This window comes from Mya arenaria, chromosome 4, assembly GCF_026914265.1.
Source record: "Mya arenaria isolate MELC-2E11 chromosome 4, ASM2691426v1".
NCBI classification, from domain to species: domain Eukaryota; kingdom Metazoa; phylum Mollusca; class Bivalvia; order Myida; family Myidae; genus Mya; species Mya arenaria.
The window spans coordinates 28,905,182-28,926,775 of record NC_069125.1 but is presented as its reverse complement, the minus strand read 5'-3'; the positions used below and the strand labels follow the sequence as shown (position 1 = coordinate 28,926,775).

General features: G+C 35.9%; 1 protein-coding gene across 3 annotated transcripts in view; it reads right to left on the bottom strand.

Annotated features, from left to right (window-relative positions):
• LOC128230537 (uncharacterized) overlaps window positions 1-21,594 on the bottom strand; it is a 95,913-nt gene that overhangs the window by 57,549 nt on the left and 16,770 nt on the right. For all 3 annotated transcript variants that reach the window (XM_052942885.1, XM_052942887.1, XM_052942886.1), the window contains exon 2: window positions 5,863-5,956. In XM_052942885.1, the coding sequence (XP_052798845.1) occupies window positions 5,863-5,956 (94 nt within the window). The remainder of the gene's footprint in view (window positions 1-5,862; window positions 5,957-21,594) is intronic.

Below are 21,594 nucleotides of genomic sequence, written 5' to 3'. Positions count from 1 at the left end.
GGTCCGGTACTGTCCGGGAACGGCGTTTATTCATACCAGCCGGTGTCGATGTAAACATTCACATGTGAAAAAGGAGAATTGTTACGATGGTGTCCATTGTTCGTCTAGAAACACATGCTTATGGTCCATTATGGTATAAGAGAGAGAGCATGAACACACATTCATTGGTGAAACAGTCATCTAAGAAAGGCAATTTTAAAAAAAAAGTTAACACCGCCCATTAAAAATGGATAAAAATCGAGCAATTAATTTATATTGGCCTTAAACAGTTCGCCAATATTCAAAACAAGGACATGAGGATAAAGCAGAATAAGGGATACATGTTTGAGAACTGATACCCGATACTGGGTAAATGATACGATCAATTAATTGGAGCCGGACAAAACATCCCATGGACAAAACATCCCATGTCATTTTTGACTAGGCGGATGAAATCTCCTACATTATTTTGACATGGTGGACAAAACTTCCCAGATCATTTTGACAAGGTGGACAAAACCTCCTACATCATTTTGACAAGGTGGAAAAAAACATTCCAGATCATTTTGACAAGGTGGCCAGAACATCCTAGATCATTTGACAAGATGGCCAAATCATCCTAGATCATTTGACAAGGTGGACAAAACATCCCAGATCATTTTGACATGGTGGAGAAAACATCCTAGATCATTTTGACAAGGTGGACAAAACATACCAGATCATTTTGACAAGGTGGACAAATCATCCCAGATCATTTTGACAAGGTGGACAAATCATCACAGATCATTTTGACAAGGTGAACAAAACATCTTAGATCTCTTTGACATGGTGTACAAAACATCCCAGATCATTTTGACAAGGTGGACAAAACATCCTAGATCCCCAAACCCTTTAAACCGTTTGTCTTGTCTACCATGTCTAAATGATCTGGGATGTTTTGTTCACTCTGTAATAATGATATGAGAGGTTTTGTCCACCTAGTCAAAAAATGGCATGGGATGTTTTGTCCATGGGACGTTTTGTCCTACATTCTCAATAACTACGAGAGCTAAACAAAGCTTCTTCAGACAGAGTCAGAGTGATCGATCCCCATGACGAGTTTCTCCCTGTCAATCGCAGCATATACAAGTCAGTTCATTCGATGTACTAACTACCCTTATCCTGTTTCAAATTGTTCATTGAAATTCAAATGCATTTTCAACAGTATTAAATACCTTCATGCCTTCATTCTGTGTAAGTAAAGTGTTTGTTTATTAAAGTATTAACCCCTCAATTTAGGGTTGACTCAAAGAATTCATATCAAAATGCATTTTTAATAGTACCAAATACATTCATAACTTCATTTTATGTAATTAAAGTGTTTGTTTATTAAAGTATTAACCCCTCAATGGTTGTCTCAAAGAATACATATCAAAATGTATTTTGAATAGTGTCAAATACCTTCGTCTCATAGAATACATATCAAAATGTATTTTTAATAGTGTCAAATACCTTCGTCTCAAAGAATACATATCAAAATGTATTTTTAATAGTGTCAAATACCTTCGTCTCAAAGAATACATATCAAAATGTATTTTTAATAGTGTCAAATACCTTCGTCTCAAAGAATACATATCAAAATGTATTTTTAATAGTGTCAAATACCTTCGTCTCATAGAATACATATCAAAATGCATTTTAATAGTGTCAAATACCTTCGTCTCATAGAATACATATCAAAATGTATTTTGAATAGTGTCAAATACCTTCGTCTCATAGAATACATATCAAAATGTATTTTGAATAGTGTCAAATACCTTCGTCTCATAGAATATATATCAAAATGTATTTTGAATAGTGTCAAATACCTTCGTCTCATAGAATATATATCAAAATGCATTTTTAATAGTACCAAATACATTCATAACTTCATTATATGTAAGTAAAGTGTTTGTTAGTTAAGTATCAACGCCTCAATTAATGGTTGTCTCAAAGAATACATATCAAAATGCATTTTTAATAGTTTCAAATACCTTCATAACTTCATTCTGTGTAAGTCATTAGCGTCTATTTATTAAAGTATTAACGCCTCAATCAATGGTTGTCTCAAATTATTCATATTAAAATGCATTTTAAACAGTATCAAATTCCTTCATACCTTCATTCTTTGTAAGTAAAGCGTCTGTTTATTATAGTATCAACTCCTCAATTAAGGTCTGTCTCAAAGAATTCATAGTAAAATACATTTTAATAGTGTCAAATACCTTCATACCTTCATTCTTTGTAAGTCAAGCGTCTGTTTATTATAGTACCCATCCCCCTCAATTACATTGGCAGCAAGCTGGACTTATGGGACACCTTGACAAATGAACACGTTTACCTCGGATTCCCATCTATATACCCACCGCCTGGCAAGGAGGCGATCGGAACCCATTATTTAACTAGTTGCTCGGTCAGCAACCGACCATTATCAGAACAGGACCCTAGTGGGCTCGGATGTTCGACAAGTCGCTCTGTAGGCGGACGCTCTAACAAACAGGTCACGGAGATGGTATTTCAACAATGTTTTGTAATGCGCCAGTCAATTGTAACCACACCCCCCCTCCCCCTCCCCCTATGTCCGGGAAAAAGCGGGTACTTTGACTATTGGTCCAGCCGATCCCAAATTCCCCCGCACCCCAGGGACATCCTAGGTTAGGCCCATTCCCCGCTATTTTCGGCGCGAAAACAAAACCACCACATTCTCTCGGTACAGCGGGGCTCCCTGGCAGGCAAAAACACGACCCCTTTCTCCAGCTTTTCCCGGTATACCCCCGGACCTGGGGAGGGCCGTGGTTACAGTTGACTGATGCATTAAGACAAACCTAACATACTTATATGTATACTTGGTATGCAGCTTAGTATTGCCCGCAGACGACTGATCTCTCTTCCATCCTTGAACTTGTCACATTTGTAATAACAAACTGCTGAAGAAGTCACATGGTACGTGAACATTATTAATTTTAATTTCTTTAATATAAATAACCACAGACACTTATCAATGAATGTGACATAATAAATGGTTACACTATACAAGTGTTTGAGTGTCCTTAAACATGAACACTTTGATGTCATATTGGAAATCATAACAAAAAGTTGAGTCACTCACCATTTAGCGCGTAGTTGCGTTCGCTAAATTGATTTATGATTTTGATTAAAATGGAACACATGATAAAATACAAATATGCAAGTTGGCCGAATTCAGCCTGACCTTAGATATTTATCACTCCTTAGGTAAAAAAGAATGCATGTCACTGTATTTTTTGCGTTCAGACAAAAGATATCAACAGATGCATGCAGTGTTTTGAAGGATTATTACATTAACATATGTTACATGAAGTGCTTTGTCTTTACTGAAAAGACCATTGACGTATTTTTGTTATCAAGGTGGACTGCAAGAGCAAAATGCATTTTAACATATATGACCTAATAAATTAACCAGACCTGAGGGGTTTATTTGGTAAAGAAAAAATATGATACCGGAAAGTTTATAGCCATAAACTAGGTCTAATTCAAAGGCCACATTTCAGTCGGATTTTTATAAGGTAAAGTCCATCACAAGCATAATAATCGAGGGGTGAATGCGAAAAGGTTCTAAGTGACATTAAATAAAGAAGCAGATAGAACCTTTTCGCTTTCACCCCTCGATTATGATAGCTAGAAGTGTATAGTCAAAAATCAAAATACATGATCAGATTCCAAGTCCTATTTTCAGGCGATTTTGTGTGTACATTGTAATGATGAACGATTAAATTTGCTGACGTTCAGAAAAGTATTAATACCTTAAATGTAGGACTATGTTTGGTTCACTATTATTAGTATGTGTACTTACAAAAATAAATGGTTTGATGCATCGTCGGATAACCATTTATTTTGTGTAAGTACATAATAACAAACTTTAATTGTTTAAGTGGTCTACATTATATTGTGTACACTAAACTTTAACTGGGTCACTGTTTTTATCTACCGCTTCACCTGATCAAAGTCAAAAATGACTGACTGCTGATTTACTGGAATAAATGTAATTGAATACTTGATTTATACTGCCTTCCCATTGGACAAAATATGTTGACCCACTAAACCAAGTTTTAAAGAGCAGCTAAAATTTGAAGTTTTGAATAATAGATGGATGAGTGAATACAGCACACAGGACATTTATTTTGCTAACTCACCTCTCTAAAATTTCTACTGGATTGATGACTGACATACTTAAGCAAAATTCAATAGTATGATATATAAATATATCGACACAGGTCACAAAATATATGCTTTATCAAAATGCTGATGTATTGTTTCTAAATCAAACTATTGAAAATATTGAGGATTTATTTTTAATTTATATATATAAACTCTTCCAGAATTTGCCCCGTGGGTATAAACTTCTTCCTGGGGTAAATGTTTGTCATGTAAAGAAGTCTGAGTAAGGCCAGCTGGAATATTTGCAAAACCGGTGTACTCTCGAGTGAACCCCGCTGCGACAGAATTACAACAACAAAAACAACAATTGCAGCAGCAGCAACAACAGCATCAATTACAACAACAACAACAACAACACAACTATTAACACACATATGTGTTTTGAGAATGTTTGTCATCCAATTTGTTGGGCAGTCTTCAATTTCGGTTTGTGAAGCAGCTTACAATTTCGGTTTGACGGGTAGCTTTCAATATCAGTTTGTTGAGCACCTTACAATTTCTGTTTGTGAAGCAGCTTACAATTTCTGCTTGATGGGCTAACAATATCGGTTTGTGGAGCAGTTAAGAATTTCAGTTTGCTTACAATTTCGGTTTGACGGGAAGCTTGCAATTTTGGCCTGTAGGGCAGTTTACATAACCGGTTTTTGAGCAGCTTACAATTTCGGCTAGACGGACAGATTACAATTTATGTTTATTGCAAAGCAGTTAAAAAAATTAGTTTGTGGAGCAGCTTACAATTGTGGTTTTTGAAGTAGCTTACAATTGGATGCAATGGTTTAAGAAGTAGCTTACTTTTTGTCATATGCGTCATTTGATCTAATCACATTATGTAATCTTTGCATCCGATTATATTGCTGCATATTGCTGCAATCTCTGTTGACGTTATGTCATTAAAGCTGCACGTGATGATTTTGTAGTCCTTAAGATACCATTGCAATGATATAAATATTATATGTAAACATATCCACGACCGAATCATTGCAGTAGTCTGATAACAGCAAAGATATATTTGTATATATGAGTACCATTAATCTATACAATAACCTGCTATGTCATTGTTTGTTACATAATTTAGAAAACCGGATACAAAAAATATATACCCTAGACGATTTAGGCTCATGTTTTCGGTGTTTAAGCATATAGCAGAAAATAAATAGAACGCATCAGTTACTACAAATAGCATGTTTAAATATCAGAGCACGGTTATAATTAAACCTTGTCCTACAAGCAGATAGATATATGCAAAATTTGTTCAATAGGAGTAATTGCACCAAGAAGCAATCAACAGTACGGAGAAAAATACACGTTACGTGAAAAATAAAAAGGCCACACTTTTTTCAATAATCATAAAAACTATCAATCATTATATTGATGAATCAAACAATCAATCAATAACTGAATATCAATCAATCAATCAATCAATCAATCAATCAATCAATCAATCAATATCAAAATCTCAATCAATCAGTCTATCAATCAATTAATCAATCAATGTTTCAATATCAAAATCTCAATATATCAATCAATCAAATATTGCGAACTACTAAATAAGGCTCATCATTTGCATTTTCAGTGTAACCTTAGATTACGAACTACATGTACACGCTTGCAATATTTGCAGACAAAGTTGGTGCATTTGTACCAAATTTGCACAAAACTCATCGATACCTTGCAGTTCCTCCTCGACGTCGTGCTGCACCTCAATATCCATAAACCCCGTCCCATCAGGCCCAATTTCGAATGTTGTCATCTCCGGTGGAACCTGATTGCACAAAATAAAGTTTTGATTTCACATTTGAAACTCCAAGAAAGTATATATCCTTTCTGATTTCGCACAAAATGCACCGTTTCTTCGACGTTATAATTAGGTTTTGAATAGCGCTAAATAAAGTAAATTATAAATATATCAATGCTCTAAATGCGTCTAAATTGTCGTCTGCAAACTGAAGCATTGTTTACATTTCATATTTGGATAATAGCACTCGTAAGTTTTAAGATAACAACGTTTATTTAATTTAATATAAACTCCAACAAATTTATCTATTGACGAGCAGTGTTTTATTTTGAATGATAAGTTTCGACTTAAATGTTATAAAGAAAGTAGGTAGCCGGGTACGGGTGATTTTTAGAAAACAATCGGGAATACCAGGAAGACTGGTTTCCGATCATATTTTGTTATCCATACCGCCATTATAAACTACACTTGAAGCCGGGACGCAATGAGATAAAAACCACTTAGTTTATTTATAGACCAAAATCCAGGAATACGTGGTCGCTATTTATAAATATTTGCGCCAGTTTGAGTACGAATGTATTTCATGACCGTAGTGTAATACTCAAGTAGAATAAATATCGAGTTGCAGTATATTATTTCACGGCTTAAATTATTAATATTTGAGCTATAAACATGTTCGCTTTTCATTGAAGATCATCCATTACATGTTTTCATTTCGTTTAAAGGTATGTAATCTCCCTTTTTTTCGCTGTTATTTAGCATTTGGGATTTACGTCATCGGCCAATGTTATGTTTTATTGGCCAGTTTTCTCATACAAAATTTGTTTCTTTATTTCATTGGTTTATAATGTTTTCTACCTAATTTAATAGGTCATATCATTGGTTCATTATGTACTCTGCTTCATTTCATTGGTCAATGTGCAGCCTTTAATTAATCCTGCTGCTGCTGATGCTGCTGCTGATGGTGAAATGATGAGGATGAGGATGAGGATGTTAATAAAAGAAGAAGAAGAGGATGAAGAAGAAGAGGATGAAGAAGCAGAAGAAGAAGAAGAACAAGGAAGAAGAAAAAGAAGAGTTTAAATGTCCAAGTTACCATCAACAATCACCCCCTTAAATCACTACAAAAACGATTTGTTGATCGATAATATGAATCGGTATGATGCTCATATTGCATGTTTAGCTTCCATTGGCAAATCTTCAATATAACAATCATTATAATAATAATTATAATTATAATTATTATTTATTATTATTTATTATTATTATTATTATTATTATTATTATTATTATTATTATTACTTTGGTAAAGTAAGTATGCACATTTTTGCCAAAAAAATAGTCCTAAATTGTTGTGTGCCCATTCATGTGATTGTGAAAATATTACATACAATAGTATCGTTTTGAAGCATTATAAAGTGCTCTTCAAATAGATAGAGTATCTTGCTATAACGTTTTTGTACATATAGAAATATCAGTGTGTGAATACCATGTGATAAAATACGTCATAAATGCTACGTCGGAAGGCAATATTTTGCTACGAACGATGACTTAAATCTAAGAAAACTTTTCTTTTTTTCACCATTTTAAAAGAAACAAAAGGCCGCTCAAAGAGCCTTTCCTTAATTGTATTGCCGGAGTTTGATTAGGTGATTAGTTTCCTCAAACACTTCGACAACCCTGTTTCCAAAATACTGTTTTGACAGAGCTTCATCAGGTTGCTGTTTTGTGAAAATGTTTATCGAAGTGTTTTATGTACCTAATCAAATTTATCAAGTGTTATACACACACACACTGTGTTTCACCACGCTGCACAACACAATATTTATATGAAAAACAACAGAAACAAGCTCAGTTATCAAAGTTTAAAGTTTAAACATAAACCCCGTTTAATGACACATGGTAAACGCCAAAGACATTGAACACAAACACAAACAATCACAAACCAGACACATAAAACTACAGCACAAAACTCCATAAAACAACACAGTACAAAATACACTTTATAAAAAAACTAGGGTTGTTTATCAAGGATTGTTAGGTAAGGCTTTTAAACGGTCAGTAAAATGCAAATTTACTCAGGGGAGTTAAAACCAGTTTGTGTGCACAACCTCACTCTTATCCCCATTCGGAGCTCCTCGGCCATTATTTTCAAAAACAACCTCGGATGTATGCTGGTATTTCAGTTGAAGTAGTCCGTAAAATTTTGAATAATATCATTAATTAAATGTAGTGTTCAAGAGTTTTATTTAATGTTCTCAGTTTAAATTGATTGCCTGTGAAGTGTTTTATTGCAAACATAATTAAGATTCCCAAGAGTTAAGTCATAAAGTTCAACTACTAAATAAGATTACTACGCGACCTATTTGGTGCGGACTTAAACGTACCACTTTTTGAGTATGTAAACCGTCCAAATACATCCGAGGTTGTTTTCGATAAAATGGCCGAGGAGTTCCGAATGTCTTATCCCATCAATAACGAATAAAGTCGAAACGTAAATGGTAAATATTATCAAAGTATGCAATAACTTGTGGAAACTTAATTATAAAACAAATAATAATAAACCAATAGGTAAACCACAAGTACTTCTATGATTAGGGATCCCGACCTTATCTTCAGACGAAGGAATACAATTCAGAGTACCTAATGCCAAATATATTTCAGTAGCAGTTGTTTGTTTATAACTTGGATATCCCCTGGCCCCAATTTCTCGAAACTTCTTAAGTCCCTTATAACAGGATTAAGCTAAACTCGCTATTTTGTTGTTCTATAATATGCGTTATATTTACTTCTTTAAGAGTTTTTATAAATTATATAAGAAAAATCTGTATGCTAATTAGAAAAAACATTTTTCATTTATCAAAATCCATTATTAGTATGTATTTTGGCTAACTGAAATAAGCGACTTAAGCCTGTTAAGCTTAAGAAGTTTCGAGAAATTGGGGCCAGGTTATATTATGGCCAGTTTTCAAATTTCAATGATTTGATTGGGTAATACTTTTCATTGGATAAATACTAGCGAATCTAGGGGGGCGTACTTTTATTTTAATTTAGGAGAAGAAAGTAATTAAATACGCTCAAAATGCAGCATATTGACTAGAAATGGTTAACATTGCCATGGAGAAGTTCCCGTTAACCCCCCCCCCCCTTCCATCACTTTAATCCAAATAAATTTTGGTTCGGGGTGAGGGACCCAAGTCAAAAGGCCACACCCCTAAGTGACACCCCTTCTAATGTCAAATCCTGGATCCGTCACTGCAACCAATTCACACTATTGACCAATAATATAAGACTCGGATACGTTGTCAACAGGCTTTTTTTCGGCCAGTGTACACTTTTCAATGCTTTGATTGGTTAGAAAAAAACGTTGGATAAATATTGACCAATCAATAAACATATCAAATAACTTTGACCAAACAAAAAAGATAACCGGTTTTATACAACTGGCTACTGTATACAATTGACTGCGGCCGAATGTTTGAAACACTCGGTCAAAATGAACTAAGAAGAATGCAATGGAAACTACAGGGACAAACCCAGTAGTCAATCAAATATAATCCCTGTTGAGAGGTACAAATTAAGGGCTCAAACACAAACAGACCACACACGAATCAAAATAGCTTCACCGACAAACGCTGGGATTACCGCATTGGAACGGTCAGCGAATCATTAAGATATGCATCTGAAATACAGTGTGACATATATCAGTGAGTGTGTGTGTATACCACGTGGTAAATTGCGTCATAAATGCTACGTCGGAAGGCACCATTTTGCCTCGAATAAAAGACTTTAAAAAAAGATTACTTCACTTATTCTTCACCATTTTAAATGAATCATAGCGCAGTCAACGCCGCTTACGGAGCCCCACTTTCGGTCTTTTACCAGAGTTAAATAGATAGTTAAGTTTCTTAAAACACTTCGACAAACATTTTTTACAATACGGCCATCTGACGGAGCACTGTCAAAACATTATTTTGGATACAGGTTTGTCAATGTGTTTGATGAAACTAACCACCGTTTCAAACTCCGGTTATAAAAGGAAGGCGGGGCTCTTTAAGGGCTCGAACTCCCATGGACAGGCAAGAAAAAACTCGAGCCACGGAAAATTTGAGCCAAGCGGAAATGTTTCTAAAACGGCGACTGCTACAGCCGGGGGTGCACCTGACTTCTCGGCGAAACGAACGTTTCGTCAAATGTCCGACTATCAACATATCTTCATTTTTGTCAATAAGATTTACTTAAAAATTATTAAAAATACTTTTTTCAGTACCCCCCTATCCACCCTGAACATTTTTATAAGACTTCTTTATCGACTGTTGGGGTTTGACATTGTGCGTTCAAACAGGGTTTTCGTAAAATGTTTGGCTACTGGGCTTGTCCATGTAGTTTTATTGATATTACTTTGCAAAAGAAGTATTCATGTTCATACCAATAAACTAACTAACTATAACCAAGATGAGTCCACTTTCTCTTTCAGAGTCTTCTGGGAAATTTCTATAGAAAGATAAAGCGCGAGAAGGCTTGTCTTCCATGAAGTGAAAAACAAATACCCTTCAATGATACTCCTATTGGTTAAATGAGATTCAATTATTCTTTATTTTAAGTAAATCAATGAACTTCTTCAGTCGATTTAAATTGTATATACTAATTTATACTAAAATAGATGAACAAAATCTTGCCAAAGACATGTTTAATGTTTTGATTTTTGCACTGGCACAGGAAACAGCTATGGCCGTGTCATTTTCTAAAAATAGAACAACATTACCCAAATCATTCACTGAAATGAACCGGCAGGAAATGCACCTGTTGACACTTCCAATGACTAACAAAAATACTACAAGAACCCACCATAATTAAGTGGGCGATTTTTGATGTCGTGCAGATAAAAATAGAATTAGCATTACTGCCTTTATAGACAGCAGTATTTTAGTGTTGGCAAACAATTATATATTTGATCCATTGTTAATCCAGAGTGCCGTGTAATCCAAGATTACAGGAGTCGATTTGGACGTGGGAATTGTGGGTTCAAGCCAAATAAGGGATTAAAAATTTATCCTTTTTACATTCTTTCACCTAAGTAAAATGCGAACAGCGGTAAGGAAGCAACAAAGAAAAATACTGATAATTAAAAAGGGTCAGTTTACATGCCAACAATAACAATCATTATATGTAATAGTTAGATGACATGATGTAAATTCTTAATGATTAAGAATGGGCGGAGTGAGCGTAGTGAACGAGTCCATTCTTGATTATTAAGATTATTACTTCAGGTCATCTTACTGACTTAGAATACAACTTCATTGGCTGATGTATTGCCAAGCTAAATCTGACGCAGGGAGTGTGTATCGAATAAGTGACAGTAGGCGGACTTTTAAACGCCCGCGCAAGTTGAAATGCTTAATGATCAAGTCTAGCACTTAATTCATGCCTACCTATAATTTCATTGACTAAAATGTAAGTTGCATACTACATATATCGTTCGCTACGCTCACTACATCCATTCTTAGTCGTTTAAATGTTACTTTATACCATCTAACTATTCATATTCGGAATGGATATGGTTAAATACGGAAGTGCGTTTATATTTGATATGGTACGATTGGTTATATAAATTTTACTTTTCCCACGAGGAAAAAACTAGTATTGAGTGATATACTGATTTGGTTGTTAATCATTCGATTAGCAAGCAGGGTGGTATACACATCTTATAAAGAAATGGCGTTTTTATTACCATAACTATTATCGCAAAATAGGATGCAGTTTTTTTGTTGAGTATCATTAACACATAGGGATTTTTGTTCAGTTTGTTTACTGTTCCTGTATAAACCAATGTACGAGTGAGATGTTTGTTCTTGTTGAAAGCTGTGAGGTACGGAATGCCGTTATGGCCATCGCCTGTGAAAGTGTTGATCTGAAACGCGATACTCGATAGTACGATGATGAAAACGCGAAATCACGAAACTACGATGGTGAAAACGCGTCAGTACGATCATGAAAACGAGACAGTACGATGATGATAATGCGATAAACTAAACTAAACTAGGCGATGTCCCTAACGGCATTCCGTAGTGAGGAGCATTGATTTCGGACATTACCAAAATGCAGAAGCATTAAACCACTGCGTATAAGAACACGTTTTTGATATCCATTCAAAGAAATCAATGCCAGTGTACATGTGTTTTGAATTGAAATAACAGGTAAATTAATCCACTGTGTATAAAAACAAGTGTTTGGCTATCCATTCAGAGGAATCAATGCCAGTGTGCATGTGTTTTGGAATTGATATTACATGTAAATTAATCCACTGTGTATAAAAACAAGTTTTTGGCTATCCATTCAGAGGAATCAATGCCAGTGTGCATGTGTTTTGAATTGAAATAACATAAACAAATAAAACACCCTGCTTGTTGGAACACCTACACTATGTTAATATGTTTATTTAACTTGAGATTAAGAGAATAAATATGTTATGTTTGGCATGAACTGAAATGGAAATAAAAAACGTAAGATTAGATTACTGAGCTTATCGGATACAGCAATACGTCATTCAGTAAAAAATAGCCCCCCTTGAAAAATTTCGAGGAAAAGAACGCGTGCATTTAAGTAAAAGTATGGGTTAATTGTACTTCCGTTGTGTGGAAAATTCTCAATAAAAAAAATGTTCTTATGATTAATAGACATGTTTTCACATGCTCAATACACTGTAAATCAAAACTATCATTATTCCTGAAACATTTATACCTTAAGTATCTATTCTTGCTTGATTTAATATTAGAGTAGAGATTAAAGCATAAACCGCTGCCCTATAGTTGAAAGGTCATTTTGGAAGAACTGTCATGGCGGACGGTGCAATTTTTAGAGTTTGTTTTTCAAGTGGAGTGATTTTTCTTAGGAATAACTTGACCCCCCTTTTTATTGACTTATGCGAGGAGAACCTTTGGACGGAAGTATGGCCGGCGAGGGTCTTATGCACCAGTCAATTGTAACCACGCCAACGCCCTCCCTCCTCCCCAACACCGCCCCCCCCCCCGGATCCGCCGAATATCGGGGACTATGACTTTCGGTCCAGCCAATCCCAGGTAAAATCTCCGCTCTGCGGGGAAAAACTGCAGGTAAAATCCCCGCTAAATGCCCTCGCACCCTGGGGACATCCTAGGTAAGGCCCATTCCCCGCTATTTTCGGTGCGAAAACTAAAATCACTACACTCATTCGGCACTCCGGGGCCAACGGAAAGACAAAAGCACGGCCATTTCTCCCGCTATCCACGGTAAACCCCCGGACCGGGATGGGCGTGGTTACAATTGAATAGTGCATTACAGTGAATTTGCATTTTGCCTTTTGCATCCTCCCCAATTCACATACACCAATTACAAGCTGAACTTCATGAATATCCGATCGATCAAGCTGAATACAAACTTGACGAATTAACGTATGTGGTTTCTTTATACTACAGCGGCCCCGGGTAATCAACTAACTTTAAGGCTGCAAACTCATATCATGGATAATTTTAGAAAATAACTCGAAGGAAGTAGCTACAGGTCGTGTGGCAGGTCCGTCTGTTTCAAATCCAATTCCAAATTATCGCTTGTCACCAATTGATATGGTTCCTAAGTAGATCCCCAGGAGACTTCAGGTGCTTCGTCATTCAAAAGCTACTCTTTGATTTCAGAATGTAAGGCTTTCTTAACGGACTGAACCAGTCTCTCCCACACTCTTCCCATGTTCAAACATTGTGATTGAATTCAAATAAAGATAAACGTTTTACTTCTCAAAGCTGCACAGATTAAACGTTTTGACAACTGTTTTTATTTTTTGTCTTGGAACGAGCCAATTTTTGAGAATTTCCATGGAAACCAGTTATATAAGACTGCTTACAAAAAATTAAATCGCAGAGTTTTATCTTTAAATTCAAAAATTGATGTTTTATGCATTTTTCTTAAACCGTTTGTGACAGTTTAAGCAATCAAACATTAATTTTCGAATGGAAATAAGAAAATCTGCGATCTGATCTTATATCATTGGTTTTCAGACATTTATGCAAAAATTGCTCTTTCCAGACAAAAATAAGTTGTAAAAATGGTAAATATGTGAGAGTGCAGCTTTAAATCAGATACATTGAGTCCAAACCGACCAATCAAACTACCACTTTCGGGTAGTATTAAGCGATCGCACGATACCTTCGTTGAGGGCAATTTACACCAATTCGGAAGTGCCTATTCATAGTTACATGGCTTATTACTTTAACTTTACACATGACAGTGAATCAAATCATGGTTATACCATCTCAGACGATCGGTTACTTTCCATAATTCTAAGTTTCAGTGCGTCTTTACCACATGATATTCTACGTCATAAATGCTGTGTCGGAAGGCAATATTTTGTTGCAAATGAAGACTTTAAACAAAGATAACTTTACTATTATTTCACCATTTTAAATGAAACATAGATCAGTCTACGCATCTTACATAGTTCCGCCTTTGTCCTTTTACTAGAGTTTGATTGAGAGTTTAGTTTCTTACAACACGTCGACAAACCTTGTCACAAAACCGCAGCCTGATGGAGCAGTGTCAAAACATTATTTGGAAACAAGTTTGCCGAAGTGTTTGAGGAAACTAATCACCTAATCAAACTCCGGTAATAAACGAAGGTGGGGCTCTTTAAAGGGCATAATTATACTGTCCTTTGCTTCTCTTAAAAAGGTGAAGAAAAAGAAAAGTTATCTTTGTTTAAAGTCATCATTCGAGGCAAAATGTTGCCTTCCAACGTAGCATTTATGACGTCATTTATCACGTGGTATACAGTCACTGAGTTTTTAAAGGTGAATGGTTTGTAATTTCAAAAGCATGCTGGATCTACTATTTTGTTTACATTTTCACCGAATTGTTTGTTCTCCTACATCAGATTTGGTCACGTGATCGATGACGCAGTTTTTTGTTTTTTTTATAAGAAATGTTACTTTTATCTTAATTAATTTTGTTTAATATTAAGTTCACATGTGGAACATTTTACCACTGGCATTATAATTTTAGTTCGGAATTCTAATATTTTTTTAAAATTTAAAGAAAAAATGAATGAGTTTGAAAATCCGGTGCAAGTGATTTCTACCCATGTATGGTGTTGGGGTAGTGAAGCATTAGATACCAGTGTTATTTCGCGTGCAAATTGGTTAAATGTCTATAGAAAATATAGGATATTTATAAAGTAGTCTGTGACCTTGATGTGACATGCTGTTTTTACTGACTATGCGTCACACGCTGTTTTTACTGACTGCATCACATGCTGTTTTTACTGACTAAACATCACATGCTGTTTTCACTGACTATGCTTCACATGCTGTTTTTACTGACTATGCATCACTTGCTGTTTTTACTGACTATGCATCACACGCTGTTTTTACTGACTAAACATCACATGCTGTTTTTACTGACTATGCTTCACATGCTGTTTTTACTGACTATGCATCACTTGCTGTTTTTACTGACTATGCATCACTTGCTGTTTTTACTGACTGCATCACATGCTGTTTTTACTGACTAAACATCACATGCTGTTTTTACTGACTATGCTTCACATGCTGTTTTTACTGACTATGCATCACTTGCTGTTTTTACTGACTATGCATCACTTGCTGTTTTTACTGACTATGCATCACTTGCTGTTTTTACTGACTATGCATCACTTGCTGTTTTTACTGACTATGCATCACTTGCTGTTTTTACTGACTATGCATCACTTGCTGTTTTCACTGACTATGCATCACTTGCTGTTTTTACTGACTATGCATCACTTGCTGTTTTTACTGACTATGCATCACTTGCTGTTTTTACTGACTATGCATCACTTGCTGTTTTTACTGACTGTGCATCACTTGCTGTTTTTACTGACTATGCATCACTTGCTGTTTTTACTGACTATGCATCACATGCTGTTTTTACTGACTATGCATCACTTGCTGTTTTTACTGACTATGCATCACATGTTGTTTTTACTGACTATGCTTCACATGCTGTTTTTACTGACTATGCATCACTTGCTGTTTTCACTGACTATGCTTCACATGCTGTTTTTACTGACTATGCATCACTTGCTGTTTTTACTGACTATGCTTCACATGCTGTTTTTACTGACTATGCATCACACGCTGTTTTTACTGACTATGCATCACATGTTGTTTTTACTGACTATGCTTCACATGCTGTTTTTACTGACTATGCATCACTTGCTGTTTTCACTGACTATGCTTCACATGCTGTTTTTACTGACTATGCATCACTTGCTGTTTTTACTGACTATGCATCACTTGCTGTTTTTACTGACTATGCATCACTTGCTGTTTTTACTGACTATGCATCACTTGCTGTTTTTACTGACTATGCATCACTTGCTGTTTTTACTGACTATGCATCACTTGCTGTTTTTACTGACTATGCATCACTTGCTGTTTTCACTGACTGTGCATCACTTGCTGTTTTTACTGACTATGCATCACTTGCTGTTTTTACTGACTATGCATCACTTGCTGTTTTTACTGACTATGCATCACTTGCTGTTTTTACTGACTGTGCATCACTTGCTGTTTTTACTGACTATGCATCACTTGCTGTTTTTACTGACTATGCATCACATGCTGTTTTTACTGACTATGCATCACTTGCTGTTTTTACTGACTATGCATCACTTGCTGTTTTTACTGACTATGCATCACACGCTGTTTTTACTGACTATGCATCACTTGCTGTTTTTACTGACTATGCATCACACGCTGTTTTTACTGACTATGCATCACTTGCTGTTTTTACTGACTATGCATCACTTGCTGTTTTTACTGACTATGCATCACACGCTGTTTTTACTGACTATGCATCACTTGCTGTTTTTACTGACTATGCATCACTTGCTGTTTTCACTGACTATGCTTCACATGTTGTTTTTACTGACTATGCATCACTTGCTGTTTTTACTGACTATGCATCACTTGCTGTTTTCACTGACTATGCATCACTTGCTGTTTTTACTGACTATGCATCACTTGCTGTTTTTACTGACTGTGCATCACTTGCTGTTTTTACTGACTATGCATCACTTGCTGTTTTTACTGACTATGCATCACATGCTGTTTTTACTGACTATGCATCACTTGCTGTTTTTACTGACTATGCATCACTTGCTGTTTTTACTGACTATGCATCACTTGCTGTTTTTACTGACTATGCATCACACGCTGTTTTTACTGACTATGCATCACTTGCTGTTTTTACTGACTATGCATCACTTGCTGTTTTTACTGACTATGCATCACTTGCTGTTTTTACTGACTATGCATCACTTGCTGTTTTTACTGACTATGCATCACATGCTGTTTTTACTGACTATGCATCACTTGCTGTTTTTACTGACTATGCATCACTTGCTGTTTTTACTGACTATGCATCACTTGCTGTTTTTACTGACTATGCATCACTTGCTGTTTTCACTGACTATGCATCACTTGCTGTTTTTACTGACTATGCATCACTTGCTGTTTTTACTGACTATGCATCACTTGCTGTTTTTACTGACTATGCATCACTTGCTGTTTTTACTGACTATGCATCACATGCTGTTTTTACTGACTATGCATCACTTGCTGTTTTTACTGACTATGCTTCACATGCTGTTTTTACTGACTATGCATCACTTGCTGTTTTTACTGACTATGCATCACTTGCTGTTTTTACTGACTATGCATCACTTGCTGTTTTTACTGACTATGCATCACACGCTGTTTTTACTGACTATGCATCACTTGCTGTTTTTACTGACTATGCATCACTTGCTGTTTTTACTGACTATGCATCACATGCTGTTTTTACTGACTATGCATCACTTGCTGTTTTTACTGACTATGCATCACTTGCTGTTTTTACTGACTATGCATCACTTGCTGTTTTTACTGACTATGCATCACTTGCTGTTTTTACTGACTATGCATCACTTGCTGTTTTTACTGACTATGCATCACATGCTGTTTTTACTGACTATGCATCACATGCTGTTTTTACTGACTATGCATCACTTGCTGTTTTTACTGACTATGCATCACTTGCTGTTTTTACTGACTATGCATCACTTGCTGTTTTTACTGACTATGCATCACATGCTGTTTTTACTGACTATGCATCACTTGCTGTTTTTACTGACTATGCATCACATGCTGTTTTTACTGACTATGCATCACATGCTGTTTTTACTGACTATGCATCACTTGCTGTTTTTACTGACTATGCTTCACATGCTGTTTTTACTGACTATGCATCACTTGCTGTTTTTACTGACTATGCATCACATGCTGTTTTTACTGACTATGCATCACATGTTGTTTTTACTGACTATGCATCACATGCTGTTTTTACTGACTGTTTTTACTGACTATGCATCACATGTTGTTTTTACTGACTAAACATCACATGCTGTTTTTACTGACTATGCATCACATGCTGTTTTTACTGACTATGCATTTGCTGTTTTTACTGACTATGCATCACGTGCTGTTTTTACTGACTATGCATCACATGTTGTTTTTACTGACTATGCATCACATGCTGTGTTTACTGACTATGCATCACATGTTATTTTACTGACTATGCATCACATGTTGATTTTACTGACTATGCATCACATGCTGTTTTTACTGACTGTTTTTACTGACTATGCATCACATGCTGTTTTTACTGACTATGCATCACATGCTGTTTTTACTGACTGTTTTTACTGACTATGCATCACATGCTGTTTTTACTGACTATGCATCACATGCTGTTTTTACTGACTATGCATCACATGCTGTTTTTACTGACTTTTTTTACTGACTATGCATCACATGCTGTTTTTACTGACTATGCATCACATGCTGCTTTTACTGACACTGCATCACATGCTGTTTTTACTGACTATGTATCACACGCTGTTTATACTGACTATGCATCACACGCTGTTTTTACTGACTATGCATCACACGCTGTTTTTACTGACTATGCTTCACACGCTGTTTTTACTGACTATGCATCACTTGCTGTTTTTACTGACTATGCATCACTTGCTGTTTTTACTGACTATGCATCACATGTTGTTTTTACTGACTATGCATCACACGCTGTTTTTACTGACTATGCATCACATGTTGTTTTTACTGACTATGCATCACATGTTGTTTTTACTGACTATGCATCACACGCTGTTTTTACTGACTATGCATCACATGCTGTTTTTACTGACTATGCATCACTTGCTGTTTTTACTGACTATGCATCACATGCTGTTTTTACTGACTATGCATCACTTGCTGTTTTTACTGACTATGCATCACTTGCTGTTTTTACTGACTATGCATCACATGCTGTTTTTACTGACTAAACATCACTTGCTGTTTTTACTGACTATGCATCACTTGCTGTTTTTACTGACTATGCATCACACGCTGTTTTTACTGACTATGCATCACTTGCTGTTTTTACTGACTATGCATCACACGCTGTTTTTACTGACTGTGCATTACATGCTGTTTTTACTGACTATGCATCACTTGCTGTTTTTACTGACTATGCATCACTTGCTGTTTTTACTGACTATGCATCACTTGCTGTTTTTACTGACTGTGCATTACATGCTGTTTTTACTGACTATGCATCACATGTTATTTTACTGACTGTGCATCACATGCTGCTTTTACTGACACTGCATCACATGCTGTTTATACTGACTATGCATCACACGCTGTTTTTACTGACTATGCATCACATGCTGTTTTTACTGACTATGCATCATACGCTGTTTCTACTGACTATGCATCACACGCTGTTTTTACTGACTATGCATCACTTGCTGTTTTTACTGACTATGCATCACACGCTGTTTTTACTGACTATGCATCACTTGCTGTTTTTACTGACTATGCATCACTTGCTGTTTTTACTGACTATGCATCACACGCTGTTTTTACTGACTATGCATCACATGCTGTTTTTACTGACTATGCATCACTTGCTGTTTTTACTGACTATGCATCACTTGCTGTTTTTACTGACACTGCATCACATGCTGTTTTTACTGACTATGCATCACATGTTGTTTTTACTGACTATGCATCACATGCTGTTTTTACTGACTATGCATCACATGCTGTTTTTACTGACTATGCATCACATGCTGTTTTTACTGACTATGCATCACTTGCTGTTTTTACTGACTATGCACCACTTGCTGTTTTTACTGACTATGCATCACTTGCTGTTTTTACTGACTATGCATCACTTGCTGTTTTTACTGACTATGCATCACACGCTGTTTTTACTGACTATGCATCACATGTTGTTTTTACTGACTATGCATCACATGTTGTTTTTACTGACTATGCATCACATGTTGTTTTTTACTGACTATGCATCACTTGCTGTTTTTACTGACTATGCATCACACGCTGTTTTTACTGACTATGCATCACTTGCTGTTTTTACTGACTATGCATCACTTGCTGTTTTTACTGACTATGCATCACTTGCTGTTTTTACTGACTATGCATCACATGTTGTTTTTACTGACTATGCATCACACGCTGTTTTTACTGACACTGCATCACATGCTGTTTTTACTGACTATGCATCACATGTTGTTTTTACTGACTGTGCATTACATGCTGTTTTTACTGACTATGCATCACATGTTATTTTACTGACTGTGCATCACATGCTGCTTTTACTGACACTGCATCACATGCTGTTTATACTGACTATGCATCACACGCTGTTTTTACTGACTATGCATCACACGCTGTTTTTACTGACTATGCATCATACGCTGTTTCTACTGACTATGCATCACACGCTGTTTTTACTGACTATGCATCACACGCTGTTTTTACTGACTATGCATCACACGCTGTTTCTACTGACTATGCATCACACGCTGTTTTTACTGACTATGCATCATACGCTATTTCTACTGACTATGCATCACACGCTGTTTTTACTGACTATGCATCACACGCTGTTTTTACTGACTATGCATCACACGCTGTTTTTTACTGACTATGCATCACACGCTGTTTTTACTGACTATGCATCACACGCTGTTTTTACTGACTATGCATCGCACGCTGTTTTTACTGACTATGCATCACACGCTGTTTTTACTGACTATGCATCACACGCTGTTTTTACTGACTATGCACGTGCTGTTTTTACTGACTGTGCATCGCATGCTGTTTTTACTGACTATACATAGCATGCTGTTTTTACTGACTATGCATCGCATGCTGTTTTTACTGAGCAACTATGCCGGTTTGCCAAAAAACGTTGTTGTTGTTGCTGTTGATGTTGTTGTTTGTGATATAGGCAAAACATACGTTCGTCATGGGACAAATGCATCAATGTGGGACATCCGTGTCCAAATAACACTTTTATTATCGGTTATTATTGTTGTGTTTTTTGGAGTGGGTGTAATACATCTCAATTAGTGTAATCTCTTATTGCAACGATTAAAGATAACACTATTAACAATAAAATTGGTCGTCTGAGAGCACTTTGGGTGAGTTAACATACAGAATTGAATATATACGTTTTTTAACAGTTTCGACACTTCATATCGTTTTTTTTTTCTTTTGGCAGAATAATGATTTTTTCATGATTGT